At 39.8% G+C, this 26,130-nt stretch overlaps 1 protein-coding gene across 2 annotated transcripts in view; it reads left to right on the top strand.

Annotated features, from left to right (window-relative positions):
- The window catches only part of LOC125094402 (alpha-fetoprotein-like), a 44,839-nt gene extending 21,862 nt beyond the window's left edge, over nt 1-22,977 (top strand). Inside the window, exons 9-14 of one of the 2 annotated variants that reach the window (XM_047719986.1) lie at nt 266-398; nt 2,002-2,099; nt 4,521-4,659; nt 7,269-7,486; nt 15,872-16,004; nt 22,717-22,977. In XM_047719986.1, the coding sequence (XP_047575942.1) occupies nt 266-398; nt 2,002-2,099; nt 4,521-4,659; nt 7,269-7,486; nt 15,872-16,004; nt 22,717-22,818 (823 nt within the window). In that variant the 3' untranslated portion in view covers nt 22,819-22,977. The remainder of the gene's footprint in view (nt 1-265; nt 399-2,001; nt 2,100-4,520; nt 4,660-7,268; nt 7,487-15,871; nt 16,005-22,716) is intronic. The other variant, XM_047719987.1, reaches the window with a different exon arrangement.
- Nucleotides 22,978-26,130: the final 3,153 nt, after the last annotated feature.

Raw genomic sequence — 26,130 nt, forward strand, 5'->3', positions numbered from 1 at the left:
ATCAGATTGTCTTAGTTTCAAGTTCTGAATCTGACCCCACTCCTGTGAGACTTTGGAAAAATCAAGTAATTTTATTGATTCTATTTCCTTACCTCAAAATGTAGTCAATTAAACTTCCCTGTCATCCTCCCCAAGTTTCCAAATGTCTAAAAATCAGTGAAAATATTGAATAAATTTCATAGTCGTAAGTGGGTTCTGAAAGAAAATTCATGACTTCTGAATTTTACTGTTAACTTTCTAATATGTTTCATATGGGTGGATACAGGTTTCTTTATGAATATTCAAGAAGACACTCAGAATTGGCAGTTCCTGTGATTTTAAGAGTGGATACGGTCTATCAAAATTTATTGGCAAATTGCTGTAAATTAGAAAATCCTCTGGAATGCTATAGCCGTGGGGTAAATGCCTTTTTATTTTTTAACTTGTTACTCGTAAGTGATTACCAACATAGGAAAAATTCCAGAGATGTTGGTAGTGCCATATTTTATATAAAATGATTGTGCATCTTCTTGCTAATCACCATGCTGCACAACAAATATGATTTTCATCTAAACTGAAGGCCACATCATCACACCGCAGCAGCTTTCTATGTGAGTCACTGTCTTACAGATTCAATGCTTCATGAAACCTTCTCTGTGCAATCTTCTCTTTTAATGAGTGTCCACTAGGCACCGAAGCAAATGGCAGGCAAGCACAGCATATTAGGGTATGAGAAGGTTGACTATTTCCACTCAGCAGTCCTGGAAACTGTCCCGCCCGGTCTCAGGCCAGAAGTCATACTGTTCACAGGAAGCAGCTGTTGGTGCATGTGACATGGAAAAAGCAGGTGACCTTATATCCCTGACCCGATGATCACTTATCCATGGATTACCAGGAACCAGGTGGTTCTGGCTTCTTAGAAGGCTTACACATTTACAGAGGGTGAGGTAGTGGTACAGGTAGAGCCCAGTCCTGTCTGGGCTCAAGCACATACATCTATCACCTTTCTGTTCCCAGAAAGTAGGAGCAGTGAAGGTAATTTGTTCCCCTGTGGCTGAGCACCCCTTTGCAGCATCCCCACTAGACCCCCACAATAATCATCATGATAATAGCATCTTACAGGAGCATGGATGTTTTGAGTTCACAAAGCAGCTTTACAACCAGCGTCCTATTTGATTGTCACACCAGCACAGTAACATAGGCCATGCCAGAATTATTAACTGCATCTTATAGGTGAGAGTATTCAGTTAAGGTTTAAAAAACTTGCCCAACTTCACACAGACAGTAAGGACAAGGCTAAGGGCTAAATCTAGGCAAACAGTTTGCAAATCTGGTAAGATTTTCACTGTAACAAACACTGCTCGGTAAGATCAAGTACACTGGGTCAGATTAGTTAAGATGATAACCTGTCTTCCTACTGAAAAACTAAGCCTGAAAGGTCACTTGTATTTTCCCACTGGAATTTTATGTACACAGTTGAAGAACTCTTTGAACTAGCAGTTAGCCCTGAGAATTCCATTTGCTTCACTTCAATGTGTATTTGTGGAGTACTTTACTATATTAAAGGCTGCTACATGTTTTTATTAAACCGTGACTTAATACATATCTATATTTCTATGCCAATATCTTATCTATGTATCTGTGCTGCTTATGTAAAAAGGCTGTATTATTAAATATAACCAACACACTCTGACCAATCAAACTTAGATCTGTAAACTACCTTTAAAGATCTCTTTGGCTTGATGAATGATTTGCCTTATGCTTATAAAATACACCGTATCAACCCACAAATGAGTTTATATCACCAGAAACTAAGTATCAGTCTTGTTGTACCACTTCTTTTCTCCACAAAGTGCATGGCCATTCCTGTTTTACCAGAACATGTTTTTCAAGATTTGCAAGCTCACTAAGTAAATAAAGCCCTGGGTTTAGGAAAACGGTTACATTAAATTATCAGGGCTTTGCAATCTTACCTCAAGATATATTGTTACAGTGATAACATTGATTATCTTTATTTTCCAGCAAGATATGTTCCAAAGAGTGGTTCGTGAAAGCCATGAGCATGTAAAACATCACTGTGATTTGCATGAGAAATTGGGAGAGGCTGACTTCCATGACAGGTAGGCTTCCAATTGTCCAGATTCATACTTGTTAGTGAGTTTGTGTTAACTCCTGATGCTGAGAGCTGCTAAGAGTGTACATCCAACCTTGAAATCTCAGAGGGCAAGAGAAAAAACAGAATTAACCTAGCTATCTTTGTCTTGATAATACAGATGTCCACATGGCCTTAGGTGTTTCTACATGACTTTCCAGGCCAGTTTCCCAATTCTGGCCAATGATCAGAAGCTAGTGAACCAAGCAGACCCTGGCTGCCTTCCTGCAGTCTCTTCGGGATCTTCTCCCCTCCACCTGGATATTTAGTTTGGAGCTTTGCCTGCAGTTGTCGGGTCCCTTTGTCAGAGTCAAGTTAGGTCATATAGTTAATTTAGTTTTAGTTTTTTTTTTTTTTTTTTTTTTTTTTTTGCCAGGGAAGGTAGAGATGAATATAGCTGTCTGCCAGAGAGAACACATAAACCTCTTGTGTGCAAGGAGACTGGTATTTCAAAGATCACTATATGAAAATCCAAAAGTCAATTTTTAGGCTCTTTAGTGTCTTACTGTCTATTTAGAAGTAGAGCGTTGAGGAAAAAATCAGTTTGATATAGTGTCCCATAAATTCAGCTTGAAATGGATGTCCAGTTTTAAGCCTCTACTTACATCACATTTGCTACTGTCCCATTAGACAAAGTAAGTCATATGGCCAAGTTGAGTCAAGGGGTAGAGAAATCGACTCAATCTCTTTCTTCATTGGAGGATCTGCAAAATATTTTATATGGATGTCATGCCATGTGACTTGACTTGGCTAATAAAATGTGAAAACTTTGGGGGCAGAAGCTTTAACAACCAATGCATGCTTTCCTATTTTCTCTTTTCCTTCAGACACAACAGTCAGATACATTTGAGATGGTAGCTGATCTATCTGTCTTGGTTCCAGATAAACAGAACCACCATGCCAAATTGCACTGGGCATATGGATTGAACAAGAAATAAGCCATTGTGTTTTGAAGCCATGCAACAAAGTTGCTTTTTTTGTTATTGTTACAAAATCTCATCTATCCGAACTAACACAAAAATTGTGCAGGAATTAAAGTGATATTTTAAAGCAATAAATAAATAAATTAATTAAATTAAATTAAATTACTGTACAAAATAATGGATCCAGAAAAAAAATATTTTTTCAAAAAGAATATTTGGCTTATTATTTCTATATTGTGTTCATTTGCTAATGTCTAGTTTAAAGATTAGATCATGGTTCTCAAAATTTAGGGTATAGTATATCAAAATTACTTGGAGGACTCATTAAAACACAGCGTCATCCGCAGAGTTTCTCATTCCCTAAGTCTGAGATGAGGCCTGAAAATTTGCATTTCTAACAAGTACCCAAGGCTGCTGATAATTGCTGGTCCATGAGTCACATACTAGACCCGCTCGCTGGATTAGGTTGCCTGCTCATTGGATGTTACAGCTAAGTTCTTTCCCCAACTCCATTATAATATAAAAGCAATGATTGATTCTAATTTTTTGTTGTCTTCAAATCCAGTAGTCTTTCTCCTTAAAATCTCCCTCATATCCCTCTATTGCCACCACCATTCTCCTAGTTGAGGCTATCACTGTCTCTTGCCTGGACTTCTGGAATAGCCTTCAATTTCTTCTTACGTCATGTTGCTTCTTGCCACCTTCATTCATTCTTTATATGGCAACCATAATTATCCTAAAAACAAAGCGAATCTGATTCTCTAACTAAGCTTTCTTCCTCTTTCTGTCTCCAATCCCCAATACCCTCCCCCCGCCAAAAAAACTCCACGAAACAAACCTACAATCACATGCAATGGCTCCCCTCCCACTTTCACTCCCCTTCACCTGGCTTGTTTTTTTGTTATTGTTAGCTCACAGCCCACATACCATTTCCTTTAGGAGGTGTGCCTGACCTCCCTGGGATAGGATTAGATGCCATTCTCTGTGCACCTACAGCACTCTGAATTCCTGTCACTACATTAAGTATACCCACTATCTCACTCATTAGGGTGTGAGCCCCATGATATTGGGGCCTGTTTGCTGATTATTGCTGTCCCCCTATTCCTATACGTGTAGGCAATCAACAGAAGCTGTAATGGCCTGTGTATACATTTATTTCAGAAGCTGTTTACTAAGTCTGATTTTGTTAGCTCTTATAGTGTAGCTCTTATAGTTTCCTTGCTAAGCACCCACCACCGCACCCCACAAAGGATCAGCATGGAGTAATTTGTGAGGAAGGTGTGAAAAGAATTCTAGGTGTATTGAGTAAGTTATTGGGCCACTGGAACAAGGACTAATAGGAATTAAATCCCGTTTAATGTTTTGTTCAGCCTAAGCTAGAGATTGTCAAATATTGAGGAAACTCTAGAATTCTTCATTTGAGGAACGTGGTCATTGCCAGGAGTAAGAGGAAATTATTCTTTCAGGCTCATAATCCTTTATACTAAGAAAGCCCCACAACTATCTGCTCAAGAGTTGGTTATGTTCACAAAGAACATGGCAGCCGCTGCCACCAAATGTTGCCCACTAAGAGATGAGCAACGATTTGCCTGCATGGAGGACTCGGTAAGTCCATCTTGACTTCATGTTTGCCTCTTCATGGTCCTAATCTCCAGCCTCCAGCAATCAATCTCAGGTTCATGTACACAACTATGAACTGTCAATGGAGCTTAATATTTCTGTCCCCAGAAAAACTTCTTTTAGGCCAGCTCATGCCAATTGTCTTGATTAGCAGCAGAGGTAAGACTGTTACTTCCCTAAGGGTGGTGATGTCAGATTCAACAAGTCTTTATTTACCTGGATCATACTCCAGGGTCTAACTCTTGGATTTTCAAGCCAACAAAAATGACTTTGTCAACAACTTCAAAGATAATGCTGATTTTAGACTAAGTCATCCTAATCAAATGTGTAGGAAAAAAAGACAACAGTCACCATACCTCTGACACTAGATGTTTTTCCATACAAGAAGCAATTTCTTGTGATGCCAGATGGATGTCCTATAACTTAACTCATTCTGATAGTGTCTATCTGGAGATAGCATCAGATCCCACAGGTTAAGGGACCAGTCCTACAAGACTGCTCCCATCCCACTTCAGATAACAATTGCAAGTCCAGGTTGTCCCCTGTGATTCTGACTGACCAGCTATAAATCTAAGGTTCCCAGGATCTCCTCCTCAGGTTTGATTAATTTGTTAGAACAGCTCACAGAACACAGAGGAACACTTACTTAAGTTTACCAGATAGGTAAAACATGTGATAAAGGAAATAGGTGAACTTCCAAATGAAGAGATACATAAGGTAAAGTCTGGGAGTGTCCTGAGTTCAGAAGCTTCTGTTCCTGTGGAACTGGGATGAGTTACCCTCTTTGTATGTGGATGGGTTTACTCACCTGGGAGCTCTCCAAACCCCATACTATTGGGATTTTGAAAAGTTTCCTTATGTATACATGATCAATTATTAACTCATTCCCAGCCCATCTCCCCTCTCTGGAGAATGGGTGGTGGGGTGGGGCTGAAATTTCAACCTCCTAATCATGGCTTGGTCTTTCCGGGAACCAGCCCCCATCCAGAAGTCCACCTAGAGTCTCCTTATTAGAACAAAAGATGCTCCTAGTTCTCTTATCACTTAAGAATTTACAAGGGTTTCAGAAGAACTTTGCCAGGAACTGGGGTCAAAGATCAAATATTTATATTTTTTATTATCTCATATCAAACTCACAAGTTCTAAATTTATTAGACAGAATACCACCTGTGTGTTCATTTACAATGAGAAATGTCTTTCCAATAATTGGTCCTAATAAATGGACTACACTTTTTCTTGAATCAAAATACTTAGGAAGTTGAATGAAAATATGGGTAGTTGTATAAATAGAATCAGAAGAAGGGAAGGGATGGTCTTAAGGGATATTTCTTCCAGGCTATCCTGTGGAATGAGAAATTATGTCTTCCTCACAAGGAAGAACATCCCTCTAGGGACCTATATGCTCAAGTCTCCAAGATGTACTCTTTAGGTCTCTCTCAAGTGACATTAGTTTAACACTATGGAATTCTTATTTGGTGACAGCTTTTCTAACCTCTGTTCTTGACAGAACATCTTGTTTATGCTAAATTGGTCCTTCTTCTGATAAAATACAATTTTTTTGATTGCAGATTTAAAAAAATTTATTATCTAACCCTAACTTTTATTTTATTATAAGTTTTTATTATCTAGTAATGTCTTCCTTGGGAAACTCTTTCAATTAGACTTACATTGTTTCTAAAGCCTTTTTTTTAGGTGATCTCTTTGGTTACATTTAAAATAGAAAAACTCATACATGAAATGTTGATGCTTACTGGCTTCAATTACTTCATTCCCAAATACATAAATGATTGGGAGTTTGGGGAGTCCCAAACTCCCAAATTGGGGAGTTTGGGGAGTCATACTTGGAAAGGCATATAGGCAGGCATGCAGACAACATCAGGATAAGAATCAGACACACAAGGAGCAAGGCAAAGTGACAGTTCTAGAAGAGGACAAGGAAATGAAGGAGGTAACTGAAATAGGATCCAAGAATTTCTCTCATCATCGGTTATTCATTCAATAAATATTCATAGAGCATCTACCATATGCCAAGTTCTGTGGTCGTTACAGTTGCCCAGTTATAAAAATAGAAACAAATTGGACTTGAATTTCTTAAGTAAGAGCTCCACTCATCAGTTATACATCTGAGTCAAAGTTGTAGTGCTGTTGACTTGAGGCTTGATTTTAATTTAAAAGTGCATAAGAAACTCCTACCTTAAGTCAACACTAGTCTACAATCTGGAATGGGAAGGAACCTGGAGGTGCAGTACAAGTGAACTCAACTTGAGAATGGGGGGAAGAGGGAGGACAAGTCTGGGAACCAGGCTGCATCTGACACTCCTGCTTTTTCCCAAACAGTGAAATCCAGACCAAACTAGCAGAAGCCAGAATTTGAGAATATTTATGAGTCTTATTTTCTATGGAGTTAAAAAAAAAATTATATATATTTGTATATATGTATATATATATATATATATATGTATATATGTGTATATATATATTTATATATATGTGTGTGTGTGTGTGTATATATATATATATATATATATATATATATATATATATATATAAAACCAAAACCTTATGGCTCTTATTTTAATTCTCTTCTGGGAAAGGCAAAACTAATTCTTGGAGATTTATGCAGAAGACATGAGGCAGAGCCTATCAATGCTGGTGTAGGCCACTGCTGTGATGACTCCTATGCCTTCAGGAAGCTGTGCTTTGATGATCTGCGAGTCGATGGGACTTCTCCACCTTTATCCTGTGACCAAGTCATCAGCCTTAAAGAGAACTTGTGCAAAGCTCAGGAGGAGTTCCAAACTGAAAAACACAAGTAAGAATCCTTGTTTAATTTGCTCTTTACTTTGTTCTGCCTGCAAGGGAGCAGGTATAGAGAACAGTAAAGTGGGCTCAGGTAAAATACTGCAGAATAAATGGATCTGCTCAGTGTTACACTGGAGGTCGGTTAGAACTGAAAATATTCTGCGGTTTTGCAGTATGGCTATCGTGGTTGTTACCCCAATGAACTCAGTTAGTGAGACTGAAGCCTACTGATCAGAAAATATTGACAGAGAAGTACATTAATGTATTTTTCCTAACAAGGGAAATTTGGAGTATTTGTGTGTGTGTGGGTGTGTATGTGTGTGGCTGTGTGTGTGAGATATACATATGTAATGCATATGAAAACTATGAAAACATTTATAACTTAGAAAATTTTATGAATAGAAGTTATTACTTTGCAAAGTGTTATTCTGATTTGGTTGCTGTTTCTAATACTTTAGACTATTGGTCAGAAATATTGCCAGTAGAATACGATGTCTATAAATGTATATTTAGATGTATATGTATATACATATGCAACATGTGTTCTATGTAAAAAGGGCTTCTGGATGAAGTCAGCAATGGAGCCTGTGGGTTGACTGGATGAGTCTGTTGATCTGGGCCAGCCCCAGCCATTCTCTGCTGAGCTTGCTCAAGAGCGTATGGTCAGCTGCTAAGTTAGCTGGGAGCTGGCTGGCTGAGGCTGGCCTTGACTAGGATGGCTTGTCTCTGCTGCATGTGGCCTTCCATCCTCTGGCAGGTTAACCCAGGCTTCTGCTGTGGTAGCTGGGAGAAGGTAGATGTATGGAGGCCCTCATGAGGCCCAGGTTTGGAACCACACAATATCACTGCTTCTATAAGGTAGGTCATAGGGTCAACCCAGATGAAAATAGGGTATGGAAATAGACTTCATTTCCATAGACTTCATTTCCAATAGACTTCATTGATAGGAAGAGTTGGAACATCACATTGCAAAGGACATGAATACAGAGAAATACTGGTCTATTTTGGTAATCGATCTGCTACCTGTGGATCATTAATGCAGTTGTTGAAACTATGGAAAATGATAAATGTCAAGATAATGGTGGAAAGCGAGGTGGTATGCTGGGTCTCAAGTCATCAAAAATGAGGGAGAATGACCAGATTTTCTATATGGGGCAGGAATAAGTAGGGATGAGGGATATTAGAGCTTGATAATGTGTACTTCAGAGGAGCAACTGCTTTTCAAAAAGCATGAAGAAGAGATATGTTGAAAGTAAAAGAGACCTAGATACTAAGGTAGATGGAGTTCAAGCAAAAATAGCCTTCTCTTGAGTGGTCTTGGGGGAAGCAGTGTCCTCTGGGGAGCCTCATGTTTTTGTATAGGGCAAGACTGAGAAGTTCCAAAGAGAAGCTGTGGAGAGAAGGACATTTTCTTGAGAAAGCCTCAAGTGACAAAGGAGACAGAGGACCAGGAAAGCAGGACATGTATCAGATTAGGGATGTAGAAACCTCAGCATGACGAGGGGTGACCTGGGAGACTCAGATTTCTGACTGGACTGCTGCTAAGGTGACTGAGGGTCATGGCTTTGGCTTTGGAAGTACGCTTCAGTGCACATGACTTCAGAGCAGCCGACTCGCCCTTTGCCTCCGAGAGCATAAGCTGATTAAGATCTCATAGGTGGTTGGCATTTTCCTCAGTTCTCCCCACTCTTGCTTAGGCGGATTGAATGGAACACTTACTGTCAGCTCTTAGAAAAGAGACTCCTTGTTTGCTGCTGTAGACAAAGAATTGCCTTCTTAGCGGTATCAATCATCCATCTCTTTGCCCGCCTTCTACTCCTGAGCCGGGAGCCAAGATACCCCCATGGCCCAGACATTTCTCCCTAGAATAAAATTCTGCTTCTGGTAAGTGTGCTGTCAAAGGCCCCATTTGGCAATGACCAAAGATGACCATTCTAGGAAAAGCCAAAGGGTGAAATTCTGGTTTCCCTGAATTAGCAGCACTCCAGCCCCCTGACGGTGGGGCGGCAGTTCCCTTCTAGTGCCCCTGTTCTTGTCCTCAGGAGCAAGCAAGGGAGCCCTCGTCCTCATTGCTCCTTCTCCCCCAAGATCATTAGAAGTGGTAGCTTACTGTATTTCCAATTCATTGATTTACTCTAACACAGGCACTTGCAAGGTCTAAATATGAGTCCAGAAATATCATCTTGTCAAGTGAGGCAAAATTTTTGTTGTCTCTGGATTGCACACATACTCGCAAGCAGCAAGCACAAGCTGGTGTGGCTCTGTTTAATCACACCACTTGTAATTCTTAAGCCAGCTGACCCTTGGAATCCTTTCTGCAGTTGCCAAGGTGAGCCAATCTCAAACTAGACTTTAACACTTCCAGTCAACACCTGAAGACCACTGTAATGTTCAGTTAGCCATTCTTTTGTTTGCTCAGGCTGGACTTGAGAACGTAGGAGCACGAGGTCTCTGTCACTCCTAGCGTGCATGCTTGCCTTCTCTTGAGGAAGCTCTCCGGGCATAGATAGGCACTGCGTTATGTATGGCATCTCACCAAATCCTTACCACAAATATATGAGGCAGATAACATTACATGCCATTTTAATTGTAAGGGGCAAGAAGATTGTTATGAGATCAAGCAACAGGTAAATATGTTGTTGAGTTGAAAAATTCACCAAGCTATCTGGCTCAAAGCACATAGCTTTTAGTGCACCCTAATCAAGGGGTTATAATACTGGTTTTTAAAACACTGAGTTCTTGGGGTGCCTGGATGGCTCAGTTGGTTAAGTGTTTCAGCTCAAGTCATGATTTCAGGATTATGAGTTCAAGTCCCCAGTCGGGCTCTGTGCTGGGTGTGGAGCCTGCTTAAGATTCCCTGTCTCCTGCTCTCTCCCTCTTCCTCTGCTCCTCCCCTCCTATGCACACCTGCACTTTCTCTCTCTCCCTCTCAAAAAATAAAATAAAGTGAAATAAGTAAATAGAATAAAATAAAAGAAAACACTGAGCTCTTAGATAAGGGCTAGATAATAAAAAGTATGAAATATTAGGAATCATCCCTGTTCTAGTGAATTCGCTGTGTTCTCTGTATGGAGAAAACAGTAGCATAGAAACACTTAATGTAGAGATTTCTGGACTATTCTGGGAGAATGTGTATTGGGAATCAAGAGTCAAATTGGAAAAAAGCCCTCTTACTTCCTGGGATAGTGGCAAGGGCTCTCTACGGCTTTCATCCCTTTATAATTCGGGCTGCCTATCACAGCATAAATGTTAGAACAAGCAAACAACAACAACAACAACAAAAAAACAGTGAAGGGGCTTCTGGAGGGGAAAGTAAAAATTGAGCAAGGTAGAAGAGAAGGTAGAAGTTGAGATTATGTAATAAGATAGAAACAATCGAAAGGAAACAGAAGCTCAACGTAAAAAAATTTAAAATCCAATTAAAAATATTGAATTGAAGTGTGAAGATTTGAGAGAGTATATAAAGACCAGAATGTACTTTAAATGAAATAGTGGGCACATTTAATGACAATAAAATATTAATATCATAGAAGTGAAAAACTGAAAAAAAATTGATGGTACTGAATTAAAAATAGGATTTAAGATTTAAAAAGGTAAGTTAAAAATTCCAAGCTGAAAAATTAAGGGAACTATTAAGGGAATGAATTAAGGGATCTATTTTTGAATAACAGCCATCAGGTTGGTAAGTAGAGAGATCAGGGTGGGAGAAGGAGGAAATGGGCAGGGGAGGTAAATCAACTGCAAGCAGATCACAAGTGTTCCACAGTTTTTAGGGGGAGGGAGTCAAGCTTCTAAGAGGCACAGAGAGAATCCTCAGGTGTAGAAATGACTGCCTTTACATCTGGAGTTCCAAGGAGGGATAACATGACCTCCTGATACCCCTGCTCTGAATCTCATTCCCAGAACTTCTGTCTTCTCATAAAGGGAAATTCTTCACCCATCCTTATTCCAGTACAATTTGGATGTTTGTCCTGGTTTCAAATAAGCAGCTGCTGGCTGGTGTTCTGGAAACCCAGCAGCCTTGCTGGTCTTCCCCCTACTGGTCCCTCTGAGGAAGTGCATTTGGAAACCAGCCCGCCCAGCGGGGGAAAGCGGAAAGCAGAGTGGTCCAGTGTGACCAAAGCATAAGTGAGAGAAGGAAAATAAACTTTTGGGGTGAGACTAGAGGGTTTGGGAGGGGCCGAACCATGACAGCACTTGGACCCCACAGCTTATAAGTGAGAGAAGAGGAGGGCATAGACAAGGGAGCTTTCCTGGCTCTCTCATTAAGTTTCTCTATTACTATTGGATCTATGGCTCGGATCCTCAGGGAAATTGTAAAGATGCTCATCAGTCTTTTTCTGAATGGAATAAATGAATGAACAGGAGAGGAGCCATGACAATGTACTATTTATTGTGAGAATCAGGGAAGAGGAGACCATGGTTGGAAGCAACTGATAATTTGAAATGGAAGCAAGATGTGCTATTATTATTACAGTTATTGATCATTACTATTATCTTTGCCATTATTTACTGCCTGAAGTAAGCCACTTACTATACTCAGCCCTTTAATGCGTTATTTTTGGGCCCTTACAAATGCCTTGCAATGTAAGTGTTCAAATTTTCTTTTTATAGATTAAAGTCAGAGGTTAAGTACCTCGCTCACCATACACTACCTAGTTGAACCAAAGTTAGTTTGACTTCAAGGTTTGTGCCCTTTTTATGACATCAGAAGGAAAGAGGAGTCCAGATTTTGCATGAACCAGTAGTAAACTCTGTCTCCTTCCTACACCAGCTCCTGCCATTTCCATGCTGAATGCCCTAAGCCAGACCAGAGAAGCCCTAACTGCATGTTTGGAGATGGGGTATTCCCACAGTGTAGGTACCCATGACTGGTAGTTTCTATTACCTGGGACTTCTGCAAGCCTATGCTCTCATGGATGGGTCAGTGAATTTCAGCATCATGATTAATATTGTTTTTGTAGGAAAATACATTCTAAGACAAATTCCATCAAATTCCAATGGGAAATAGTCTGTATTTCTCACTTTTACTAAGTAATTTCCTAAAAACTGATAGTGATTATTCAAAGGTAGTGGAAACTGGTTTGAGGATATATCTAACCATACAGACTTAAATTACGTAGACACACTTAAAAACAAGTACAGCATTTTCTTTCAAGTGGGATCAAGTTTAGGTCTAATTAGAAGACTAACTACAGAACAGTAGGAGAGAAAAAATAATGTTTATATTATTCTATTTCTTTTTAAAATATTGATTTCTGTTACTATTAAAGTAATGCATAATCATTGCAAAAAATTTAGAAAATACAGAAGAGAGAAGAAAATCACAATACTTTTATTCCAACACTGCAGAGCTGCCCAGTATAAACATACATGTAGTATAAGAATATATGTCACATATACATACAAGCACACGCTCCCACAATTGCCCTTTGCCCATTAGTCTGTGTCTAATATTTAATAATACAAGTTTTGCACAATCTTGCAACTAGCTGCTTATACAAAATTTTGGCTCCAGCAATTATCCCTAGAATCCTGAGGGGAGAGCTTAAGAAACTCCCTTCACCCCCAGGAATTCTCCAGACATGCTCTCCCTGGCACCACTCCTGGGCCCCTGGGAACAGTCCTGCTCTCCAGCTGCTGCTGTCTCCTGCTCAGCTACAGGATGCATCCCTTGAAATGACAAAGCTGCTTTCTGTTTTGTTGTGAAAAAACGATCACCCCTTCCCCCTGACCCGCAGGATTATCCACTTGTGGCAGGTCCCAGGGCAGTGCTGGGTGTGTCCCCATAGTCGGCAGGACTTCAAGGAAAGTTCCCTTACGGCACTTTTTCAAAGTGCGGATCCCGTGTAACTCAGAAATGAGACCAACGAAGGCCCAGTTGGGGAACCATGAAATCATTCCCATCTTCCACTGATCAAGCTTTCTTACTGGATGGAGGTCTGTGAGGGTGACTTCTGGTCTCAGGAGGAGTTCTCCCAAGTGGTTCCCAATCCTCTTGCCTTCTGGGAGGGAGGCTGACCTCACTGGTTTGCTGTATATGCCCCAAACTGTAATATTCCCAGGAGGTCTGAAATCACGGATACTAATGCAAAGTGGAGATGACATACAGCCTTATTAAAAAGGTAAGTGACAGTATTACATGGGATAATATAAATTCTCAGCACACTGTCTCGATCATAGTAGATATCTGTACACTCAAAAGATGTTGGCTGTTGCCACTATTGTTTTGTATAGCTTTTAAAAATTATAATTGTATGCATTTTGGTCACTAATTATTCTTTAAAACCACATTTTAGTGGCTCTATAATATTCCACCATCTGGGTTCCGTAATGAATTTAACCATTTCTTATTGCTGGACATGAAAATTGTTTTCTATTTCCAACCAACATACATTGTGACAATGAGCATTTTTGTACATAAATCTTTGTTCCCGTATCTGATTTTTCCTGCTAGATTCCTAGGACTTAGGAGGCAAACATGGAGGTAGTTAAAATCTCTTAGCTTCTTTCAGCTCTGTCTGGTAGCTGAGGGGCAACGATGATGTGTTCTTCAAACTAGCCTCCTTTTGAGGTAGTTTCTGAAAAGAAATCATCAGTGGGGCGCCTGGGTGGCTCAGATGGCTAAGCATCTGCCTTCAAATCAGATCATGATCCCAGGGTCCTGGGACTGAATCCCACATCGGGCTCCTTGCTGCTCCCTTGGCCCTGCTGCTCCCTCTTGTGCCCTCTCTCTCTGACAAATAAATACAATCTTAAAAAATAAAATGAAATAAATCATTAGCATGTGCTTTCCTAGTATTTTTAGTTCTGCTGTTGTTTTAGCTTTGTGTATCTGCAAGGCAGGCTGAGGGTGTGAGGGTTGGGGGCAGTGGGAGAGGGTGGAATTGAAATGGCAATTTCGAAGAAGCGTGTCCCGTGGGCTACCGTTAAGCTGGAAGTCTTGTTCTCTTGTTTAATGAGAGCAGGCTATGGGCCTGTGGGCGCGGCTACAACCTCGCGGCTGTAGGTCCCGAGGGCACTATTTGATTGGGCTAAGCTTGACACCTGCAAAGGTTCAAGTTTGCTCGATCCATGTGTCCCACTTTGCTCCCAGTGCCTACCTTCCTTCAGGTGACCATGCTCGCAGTTGCACCGTGCCTGAGCTGGTGCCCCCTATATGCTGGCGATGTTGCTGTTCGTCACTATTGGGCAGCAAAAGGCGGTGGCCTCTTAGTCCAGGAGTCAAATGACTCAGGGAGTAGCTGGGGCTAGCTGGCCACATTGAGACAGCTGGGAGAAGAGGAGGGCGTGTCTGGGGCAGAGAGTGAAACCGACCACAGTGCGTACCTCCTCTCTCCCTGGCTGGTCCCGCCTCTCCATCGTCTTCAGCTGACGGCAGTTGGACACAAACTGTGTCTGCCACCTGTCACGCGGGCAGCCCACCCCAGGCAAATGGGAGTTTGGAGTTTTCTGTCTTGTGATATATTTATAACATTATACTTCTAAGCCTAAAATAATTACTATCTGCAATTGTTTACTAGACCCCTGGTTTAAATTGTCATAGAAATAGCTGCTTCGAGTTTTGAGATATTTTCTTTTATACCCATTCAAGGCACAAATAAGGCCACTGGGTATTATCAATGAATTTGAAAATGAAGAATAAGCAAGGGTTTTTGGTTGAACAGTAAAATACCAATTAATGTACATTTCCCCGACCCCTCATGACTTATTTTCTCTTTGGTTAAATCTGTCTTGGTCTAAAACAATGAAAAAGAGAGAGAAAGGGAGCAGATAACACTGGAAGATTTGGAATACTATTTTATTAAGTAGAGAGACAGAAACCAGGTTACACTTTTGAATATTCAAAGTGGTTGAAACTACCGTTGTGGGGGGAACTCTTCGATGAAGGACGTCAGAGATATTGTCAAGCCATGATAGTTCGAAGTTAGTTTATTGGTTTATCATTAATAATGCATGAAAGACCCTCAGCTTTCAGGTGTGTCATACTTACAATATTTATTTGGAAGCTGGTTGTTCAGCATAAATGTTCCTAACAAAATACAGGAAAAACGATTTAACTTACTCTATCATCTATTTACCAACCAATGCCATGAAAATAGAAAACAAAAATCTCTACCCTAGTAATAATTATATAAAAATAATTAAATTTAATGTATGAATTATGTAAAAGAGATGTCCTGGAAGAAAAGCATGTTGGGTAAAACACGAAGATGGGGATGGGCGGTATGACCTCTGTGAACACATCACTGCATTTTCAGGGCTTCTAAGCGTCTGAGTGCGGGTGACGAAGATGCATGGGTGGTCCCAGATTTAAATCAGTAAGGCTGGTGTGCAAGCTAGCCTTCTAGAACTCAGTGTGTACTTGTGTTTTTGCCACTCCTTTCTGATTCAGGCTCCTCAGCAACCTCGTGAAGCAGAAGCCACACGCAGCAGAGATGCAGTTCCGATCCATGATGGACAGTTTTGCCCACGTGGTGGAGAAGTGCTGCCCAGCAGAGACAAGTGAAATGTGTTTCCGAGAAGAGGTATCTGTTTGTCTGTTCTCTCAGTGTGCTAGGATGTACTGAAGTTAAAAAAACAGAACTAAACAAAACAAAAAACCTTTCTCCGTCCTAATTGTGGGTGAATGCAGAGAAAATCGCAGTCCAGATGGATTGGTGGAATCCATTATATTCGGCTTTAAGATATGTGATTGAGAAAACTAGCGGTTTAGACAGGGATAGAGTCGAGTACCAGTCATGACACCAGATGGAGTGGAGATATTTAGGATTGGGGGTGCGAGGAGGGAGGATGGACTGAAGATTTGGATAATTGCAGAGAAAGGGTGTCCTTGGAATGTCATGAAATTTTAAAGAAATAACAGTTTAAAAACCTGTCTGGGCAAACTGTAGTTTTGTTCTAGAAATTTCTGGGGGCACAGTCAGGAATAGTCACCAAATGTAGTTTGGGGCTTCACTAAGGAGCCAGTGGAAAGGGTTTCATTTTCTCAGTGGCCAGAAGATCATTATCGGAGAGGTTGAAGAATAGAGAGGAAGAAACAACGACAGAAAAGAGTCTGTGTGCACACCCACCAAACGGACTACGAGCAGACTGTTTTCTGGAATTCATCTAATTGCATATAGTTAACAAGTAAATGACTTTCATTCTAAGTCGTAGGACTTAAATTTCTAAGAATATCATGGTAGGATGCGGCACAGAAAATTCATGAAAATTCATGGAGGGGACCCAGGACAAACTGCTGTCCCAGGGACGTGATGTGAGAGCAGAAACTCAGGTAGAGTAGATTATAGTATCTGAGCAGAGGAATGCAGAGTGTAGGTGTAAAAAATAAAGCAGCCTTTATAGTGCAAATGGGCTGGGACCATTAGGACCAGGGTTAAGTTTAGCAGTGGCCCAGGGAAATGTTTTCACAGGTAACAATTTTTATGAATCCTTAATTACCTTCAGTGGCTCTTTTCCACCTATTCAGCTAAACTGTACATGTATTTATGTTAAAAATCAAATGTCTACGGTCTAGTCAAGGGCAGGCAAACTACAACCCTCAGGCTAATCGACTCCACTTCCTGTTTATATAAATGAGGTTGTCTGACACATGGTCCTGCCCATCTATTTACATATTCTCTGTGGCTGCTTTCTGTCCACAATGGCTGAATTAAACAATTGCAGACTGATTAGTTGTGACAGAGACTGTATGAACTGCAAAGTCCCAAATATTGACTATCAGGCTGTTCACAGAGAAACTGTACTGACTCCCAGACTCGCTAATAACAAAGTCAGAGAAATCACCTACGCTAGAGTCTATTTATTTATTTTAAAGTCTTTTTGCTTTTTGTAGAGCATTCAGAGAACATGTTTCCCCCCCGAGTAACAACCCCACAGCCACACAGATCAACACTCTGAAGAAGGGCCTGTGTCTGCGAATTCCCAAGGGAGTTTTCTTGACGGATTTTCGCTTCTGCGTAAGAATACGACTTGCTCAAACTATTATTGGAGAATAGCATGATAGGGAGAGTTCTGTGGGCTTTTCCCAGGCCTTTCGCCTAATAGTGATCTAACTTAATGTTTTAAAAGCCCAACTATTTTTCTTTTCCCTCCCCTCCCCTCTCTACTTTCTTTTAGGATCTCTCCCCCAAATTAAAGGAGAAAATAGAAGCTATCTGAAGAATATATCATGTTAATTAAAGTTGGCCAGAATTACTTCTTCAGATAAAAATGCTTATTATCTGTAATTATGCCTTATCTCTAACGTTTTGTCAAGCTTATCCTTGTCTGATTATTCCAAGGCAGTGATTCTGAAATGTTAGTGTGCATCAAATCAATTCCAGAGCTTGCTAGAACAAAATCAGCGTTTTCCTCCCACAAGGTGTCTGATTCAGTAGTTCTGGGGTGGGGTCTGATAAATTACATTTCCAACAAGTTCCCAGGGGCTGCTGACGCTGCTGATTTGGGAACCCCTTTAAGAATTATTTTGCTGGGGCACCTGGGTGGCTCAGTGGGTTAAAGCCTCTGCCTTCCGTCATGATCCCAGAGTCCTGGGATCCAGCTCTGCATTGGGCTCTCTGCTCAGCGGGGAGCCTGCTTCCTCCTCTCTCTGCCTGCCTCTCTTGTGATCTTGTGATCTCTTGTGATCTTGTGATCACTCTCTGTCAAATAAATAAATAAAATCTTTAAAAAAAAAAGAATTACTTCACTAAGGTGCAAGTGGTTAATCATACACTGTTCCCCATCCCCTCCCCATATTTTCATATGCCCAACTCTCAGTGAGAAGCTGGAACCAAGGACAGGAGGGGAAGTAATGAAACAATTGGAAATAACATTTATGAACGAAAGGGAAAGAATTGGGGGATAGTAAATATAAAGCTACGACTGGAATATTTTTTTAAAAATAGCCTTATAGAATATGAACAGGCTTAGCAAAAAAATGTGGGGATAGATGATCAAACTACTTAAGAATTTTATCGCCAGGAATTGGTGTCTTTGTACTTCTACTTTTATGAAAGGAGTCTAGGTTGACTCTAGTGCAAAGGAATAAAACCTAGCTACTCTAGGAAGCCCCATGGAACCAAGACCCCAGAAGTGAAGAGACTCAGCCAACGGGCAGTCCGTGTTTGTTCCAAGTTAGCTAGAAAAGACTAAGTGCTCCAAGGACCTGCAGGCATGTTCTTTGTTTTCTTTTGAGATTTTAAGAGTCGATTATGGGAACCTGTTCTGCCTGTTAAAAGAGAAAGTAGGTAGGATTGAAGACTGTCTTTCTAGCTATAGCCATTGGGAGGATAAAACCTTTTTAGACAAGATGGAAGACATTTTAAGAAGCAAGCCAAATTCTGAGGAGAAAAAGGGTGGACCGAAGTCAATGTTGGAATGTTGGCAAGAGTACAACTGAAATATATAAAAGGAAAAAAAAAAAAAAAGAAAAGAAACTCAGCTATACAGGGTGAATTTGGATCATCCAGAGAAAAGGCATCTCACATTTCATGAAACAAATTATAGACATCAGCAGGTTCAAAGAGAAAATTCAACTCAGAGAAATTCTCTCTGCCAGGTCAGTGGGGAACAATAATTATAACCCAAGATATTTCTCTATCAACCAACAGAATATAATATAGAAGAAAGTAAACATGAATAAGCAGAAATGTGGGCAAGTTGAAACAATGTTTTGAAAATAATATATGAAATTTAACAATGGAAAAAAGGCAAGGTTCTACTGTTAGATGTGACTTAACCCAGGTTCATGTGGAAAGATCTGCTGGTTAAGTCATCTGTACCTACCAGCTTGATGGGTCTAGTATCAGAGCTACCACAATCTTGGATGTGTTTCTGAAGAGAAAACAAGGATCAGATGAACCAACGTGATAACCCAAACTTATGTGGATCAGGTCATTGCGTAGGTAATGCATGAACACAGTAAAAGTTCAAGCAGAAGACCAGGGTGCATTTCCCATTCCCAAAAGGTAACCAGTTTAAGTTTTCACTTTTAGTTCCAGAGATTACCATCAATGCTGCAGTAGTTTCTTAAAATATTAACATCACATAATGAATTAAGTGTACTTAGGCTAACTTCCAGAAGCCTATCTCTAGATGTTTTCTTAATTTATTTAAAAGTATTTTTAATTCTTTTATTAGTTATATTTTATTTCTTGGCCCTTTAATACCAGTCAGCATCTAGTAATTCTCCAAAACTAGTTACCATGTCTAAACTTCCTTTGACTTCCTGCCAGCTTTTTTTTAAATTTCATTTTATTTTGTTTTTTGTTTTTTTCCAATGTTCCAAAATTCATTGTTTATGCACCACACCCAGTGCTCCATGCAATATGTGCCCTCCATAATACCCACCACCAGGCTCACCCAACCCCCCGCCCACCTCCCCTGCAAAACCCTCAGTTTGTTTCTCAGAGTCCACATGGTTTGTCTCCCCCTCCGAAAGCTATATATACTATTATGTCTACATTGTCTGGGTTTATTTATCTGCATATTAAATATAAGGTTCATATGCTTTGTTCATAAGTGGATGCTAAAAACTGGAAACCATTAAATTCTATATTTAATTGTGTGTTTAGTTGGAACACTATTTACATTAGTACCGTGAATGGATGGACCAATGGAATCACTTACCCTGTTAAAAGGTGTAGAGATTAAACAAATCTCTTTTCTTACATAAGCTGCAGAAAATCATGCCACTTTTATTAGTTTTGCACATTTGGACTACAATTCCCTAGTATATCCTTCTGTTTTTGAGAGTTGTTAATTGTCTTTCTTTTTCTATGTTGGCAAATAAAGCACATACTTTCATGACACCACTGAAATGTTTCAGGTTCTTAAGAATAGAGTTTTTGTAACAGACTATTCTGTCTTCTTAAAAGTATATTTCAAAAAGTCCTCTGACTTAATTTTTCAATTGGACCTAATTATTTCTAGGACTGATTCATGTCTGTCCACATGGGGTCTCATTTTAGTGTAGTCCTGGGTAAATTGGACTATTTCTAAAATACTATTTTATGTTTTTTCTTGGACTATTTTGTTTTGCTGGACTACATTCCTAACACATATGTGCATATGTATGGATTATTTCAGAATGAACACCTGGGAGATAAACTTTCTGGGTCCTTGCATTTTAAAACATTATTTTGTCTATATATTTGCACAATATTTTTGCTGATATGTCAATGGGGGTTCTTTGGGTATAATAATAGGATTGAATTCTGGCTAAGTAAAGATTAGCTTATTGAAAGGTAGTGGTGGCTACAGGAATCTTTAAGAAGTTTAAAAAACAGGCTGGACAGCAGACAAGAACTAAAACCAATTCAGAAGTCAATGACTTTCTGTTCTTTTACTGCTGTGACATATCATCCTTTTATCATCCTGAGCTCCTATTTTTGTACTTTGAAATATTGGTCAATATCATAATGATGACTTTTTTTTTTCCATAGCCGTTCATCATTATATCTTGTTGCTTTTTTTTTCTTTTTAGCATTGATAAAGATTTCTTCTTCTTTTTTATTTTTTAAAGATTTTATTTATTTATTTGACAGATAGAGATCACAAGTAGGCAGAGAGGTAGGCAGAGAGAGAGAGAGGAGGAAGCAGGCTCCCTGCTGAGCAGAGAGCCCAATGCTGGGCTCAATCCCTGGACTCTGGTATCATGAACCAAGCTGAAGGCAGAGGCTTTAACCCACTGAGCCACGCAAGGCCCCAATTTCTTCCTTATTTAAAATAATATTTTTACCATTATTGCACTGGGATTTTGGAAGAGATGAGAGACAATACATTTTAAGAGAATATTGGCAAATTGTTATGTCAAGAGAGTATCTAAAATTAAAAAAAAGTGTTGAAAAGCATGTCACAGGGATATGGAGAAATTGACTGGTAATGTTTATTCCAAAGTCTTAAGATGGGTGATATGATAGCAGTCTACCAACCTGTCTAGGATTATAGGAGACCAGAGTGACTAATTTGGTGTCAGTGTAAGGAAAATGTCTCCTCTTTCTTTTCTCTGTTCTCTGCCCTCCATCATATGAGTCCATGTTTTATATTTCAATATCTTCCTTGGACTTTGCCTCAAGATATAGTGCTACCATCCCTTATTTCATGCAGAACATTTCTCATTATTATGATAGTTTCTCAGAAGCCTTTCTTCTACCTTACCTTTATCAGAAGCGTCCCCCTTACCCCAACATTTGTTATCATTACAAATTAGAAATTTATTGAGGAACTATGAAATAAATACAGTCGGGAGGGACAGATATAGAGAAATATGACTTACTCCACTATTACTAGGTTCAGAGCCAATGAACAAGATTAAATATGAGGGTCTTGAGGTTAAGCTTATGGGAAAATTTCCCATGAAGATGGATTTAAATCTTTTAAATTTAAAAGGCATTTTCAAGGCACTTCTTAAATCCAAAGTCACGAGTTGCCAAAGAAACGAGGATACGTTACACTGGGAACAATTTTTATAAACAAACTTAAATAGATTCCAGTCTCCAGAGGATTTAAGTGTGGTCTGTTTGAGGGCAGGAAGAAGGACTACATTAATTGACTTCTAACCATGTCCTACAGGGTGCTAGGAGCTCTTAGGAGTGCAAGCCATCTATCACCTGGGGGGCTGTGTGTGTGTGTGTGTGTGTGTGTGTGTGTGTGTGTGTGTTCATCTCAGCAGTGGAGTTCCAGGGGTCCCATTCCCACAATTAACTAAGAGTTAACTTTTATTGATTTCTCTGGGCTTCCACAAATAACTTTTATTTGAATAAAGACTACCCGGGTAAAAATTGAAGAAAACTTCTGGACTTAACATAGAGGTTGATTTCAGTACGTATGAAGGCAGTAGAGACACTCTGATAATGTTGGTGATTTTATTCTTCTTAAGTTCTTATACCTGATTGTATAATGATTTAGCATGGGATTAGCCTTGGGAAGCTTTAAAATGCAAGGAGAATCTGATGTTGATTGTCTGTTTTTTTTTAATCTGCAGCAAGAGTCCCATATTTTTGTGAGGAAAAAACAAATTTTTATTTATTCCAAATCTGGGGTCCTGAGGAGGGAGAGGCATTGCAGTTAGTAAAGCCCTTAAGCTCAGAGACTAGGCTCTAAGAAATTCCAAGACCTTGAGCTGTGGGCACATTAGAGCCTCTCTCAGGCATATAATAGACAAGTCTTAAAGATTTTCTCTTTGGGGATCATAGATGTTCAGATGTTTTGTTTTGTTACAGATGTACTTATTTGCTTTTTTTTCCCCCCTAGGGGTCCAAACTGATTGAAAAGTGCCAGTCTGTTTGGGAAGCAAATGATTCCAGAAAATGTCAAAGTGAAGTCTTTGCTGAACTCTGCCTTTTACTTTCATGAGTAATAAAACACATGTCTCATATCCAAAATACAAATGTTGTTAATCATTTTTAAGCCACTCACAATGTTACTCAAGAATCCTTGCCAGGCTACACTAAATCTCTCCTTTTCTGCTTAGCAGAGAAATCTACTTACCGTAACCCTCATACAACCAGCTGACATCCTTCCTTTCTCCCAGAAGCTTCCAGCCTCTCAGGAGCTGCACCAGAAATATGAAATCTCGAGGGTCTTTCAAAACCTCAGATAGAGGTAATGGGCAGCCACATCTTGCTGGGAACTGGCTGCTGGGTTTCCAGAGTGTAAAAGACCCAAGTGAAGCTTTGAAGTTTCTGTCTATTCCCCTGCCAAACTAAGTGGACTGTGCTTTATAATAAGTTACCTTTATAATTGTCTTGGTTTATTTTTTTGTTTTGTTTTGTTTTTTTGCTTTTTTGAAGGTGTAGAACTGGAAGGTACTTGGAAGCACTTACAACATTCATTCATTCAGTAGATTTTTAGTGGGTATCTGCTGGGTACAAGGCATAGTTCTAGGAGCTTGTGACCCATCAGTGACCAAACAGAACAGAAAAAAATTCCTGTCTTCATAAGGTTTACCTTCCAGTGGAACGTGGTGAAAACATGCGTTTCCTTCTTTTTGCCTCTTTCTTTCACCATCAGTTAGACTAGAACTATCAGGACTTTGCCTCATGCCTGTGGCATTGAACACATTATGAAATCAAGAAAATATTTAACGTTCTGTTTGCCAAGAGTCTTTGAGTTATTAGCAAAGCTCCAAAAGGTCAGAACTGAGGTGAGGAATAGGTCCTGTGGGCGGTACCTTGTCACCTACATGCTAAGTTTGCTTTTGCAACAACTGGTGTCCTAAAGACACATAGTTAGACGTAACTTCCGGCTCGTTGTCACTGGCTGTGTACTAACAACCAGCATGGGGCTGTGTGCCAGGTACCACTGTTAAGTTTTTACCAGGAAAAATTCATTTGATCTTCATCACAATCTAATGAGGCAGGTGCTATCATTAACCTTCCCATTCTACAGACGAAGACATTGCACGCAGAGAGGTTAAGTAACTTGCCCAGGCATTCACAGGTGGTTTGGAACCACTAGGTGAATCTAGACCATTCAGCTCCAGAAACTGGGCTCTTCCCTAGTGCATTAGTGCTCCTCTGGCATGTCAAGGAACATGATCTGAAAACTCAACTTCACAGTATGGAGGAGATAATGGCTATTTCCTTCCATGAACAGTTAAACAAACATCTAGCACTGTGTCCTTTAACCACTGACTCTGCAACTAAAGCCTCGGCCTTGGAAGGATGCCTCCCCTGTTCATTCGGTTTCTCATTCTTTCCTGTCCATTTCATTCTCTCTTTCATCTCTCTTTTCTTGAATATACAGTATATTATATGATATATAAAATATGCTATATATGTAATGCACTATATTATAAGTATATCAATATATTATTAATTTATTTATTTGTATATAATTTATTACAATATTACTTATTAATTTATTATTACTTAATTTATTAAATTATTAATTTATTAATACATAATACTATAGTTAATATAATATTTTATGTATATATAAAATATATACTTTCTGTATGTGTGCTCCCTTCTTTAAATTTTTAAATTGACCTCTGAGCTCCTTAACCCATTTTTCCTATCCTTCCATCTTTTATCTTTACCCCATATATGTGATGCTGACATTGGAACCCAGGGGTCCTGATATTTATTAACTCGAGATTTCAGTGATGACTTGTAATAAAGTCTTCTCCCCAAAAATCCTGGCATAAATGACATAATGAACTTATCATTTGGACTTACTTTTATTTTTCCAGATTTTTAAAATGCATAATAAAAACTAAGCAGTGATGTTTTAGGGCTTACTACATAAGTGAGTTTATTTTGATTATAGAAAAAATTTAATCCTCATTACAGTTCACTTTATTTAATTAGTTAGTTATTTTATTTGAGAGAGAGAGAGCATGTGCACAGGAATACAAATGGGAGGAGAGAGGGGGAGAGGGAAAGGGACAAGCAGACTCCCTGATGAGGGCGAATCCCAATGCAGGGTTGGATCTCAGGACACTGAGATTATGACCAGCCAAACTCAGACACTTGACCGACTGAGCCACCCAGGCACCCCCAATTTACTTGATTTTAAATAGTTTTTCCTCACTCCAGTGATTTTGACACATTCATAAACATGAACAAATTAGACGCAAAGAAATGTTTGTTAAGTTTCTATTGTATCCTGTACATGGCTTGGTGTTGTAGAGCACAATATGAATACACTAAAAGCAGATAACTAATGCATTATATGAGACACGGACACATAAGGAATTATAACAAAGGGCAGATTTCAAACTTCCAGTGTCACGAGAGCAGAGCTGATAACGTGATGCGCCAGAGTCTAAGATCACACATTGTCCCAGAGACTGGGAAAAGTCACGGAAGGAACGACCCTGGCCAAAGACTAGAAACTGGGCAGGATTGGAACATACAGAGATGCCGCGCGGTGGGATGGGGGGTGAGGTGTTTCGGGGAATGGTGCGTGATTCAGTTTGGCTGGTTTTAAGACAAAAATTAAATAGGGGTGCCTGGGTGGCTCAGTGGGTTAAAGCCTCTGCCTTCAGCTCAAGTCATGATCTCAGGGTCCTGGGATCAAGACCCACATCGGGCTCCCTGCTCAGCGGGGAGTCTGCTTCCCCCCCACCCCCGCCTGCCTCTCTGCCTACTTGTGATCTCTGTCTGTCAAATAAATGAATAAAATCCTTAAAAAAAATTAAGTAGCTGTGGGCGGTAAGACCTAGTGGAGAATAAGGATACAATGGTGGGGGGAGGGGAGCACATTGTAGTTTAATTACAACAGCAGCTAAGATTTATCATACCTGTTATGCGTCAAGTGCCGGCCTTCGCATGTGTGATTCCTATAGTCCCCACAACTGTCTTCGGAAGTAGACTGTCACTACCAGATTGTCACTATCAGATCTGTCTGGTAACTGTCAGACTGTCAACTGTCACTGTCGGATGGAGTATAGTTGAGAGTGAGGTCATAGATTACAGTGGTTAAGAAGGTGGATTCTGGAGCGTGAGTCAAATCCTACCTAACTCTTCTCCTAAAGACCTTAGCACATTTCCTAACTTCTCCATGGCTGGCTTTCTACTTCATCTATGACATTGGGATGAAAGGGCCGTTTCTTTGTGGGACTATAATAAACACTAAATCAGCTAATATATGTAAAGCTTAAAACACTACTTGGTAAGTGGCAGGTGCCATTAGTGTGATTAGAGTAACCTGAAATTGCTG

Source organism: Lutra lutra, chromosome 2 (genome assembly GCF_902655055.1).
Source record: "Lutra lutra chromosome 2, mLutLut1.2, whole genome shotgun sequence".
Lineage (NCBI taxonomy): Eukaryota > Metazoa > Chordata > Mammalia > Carnivora > Mustelidae > Lutra > Lutra lutra.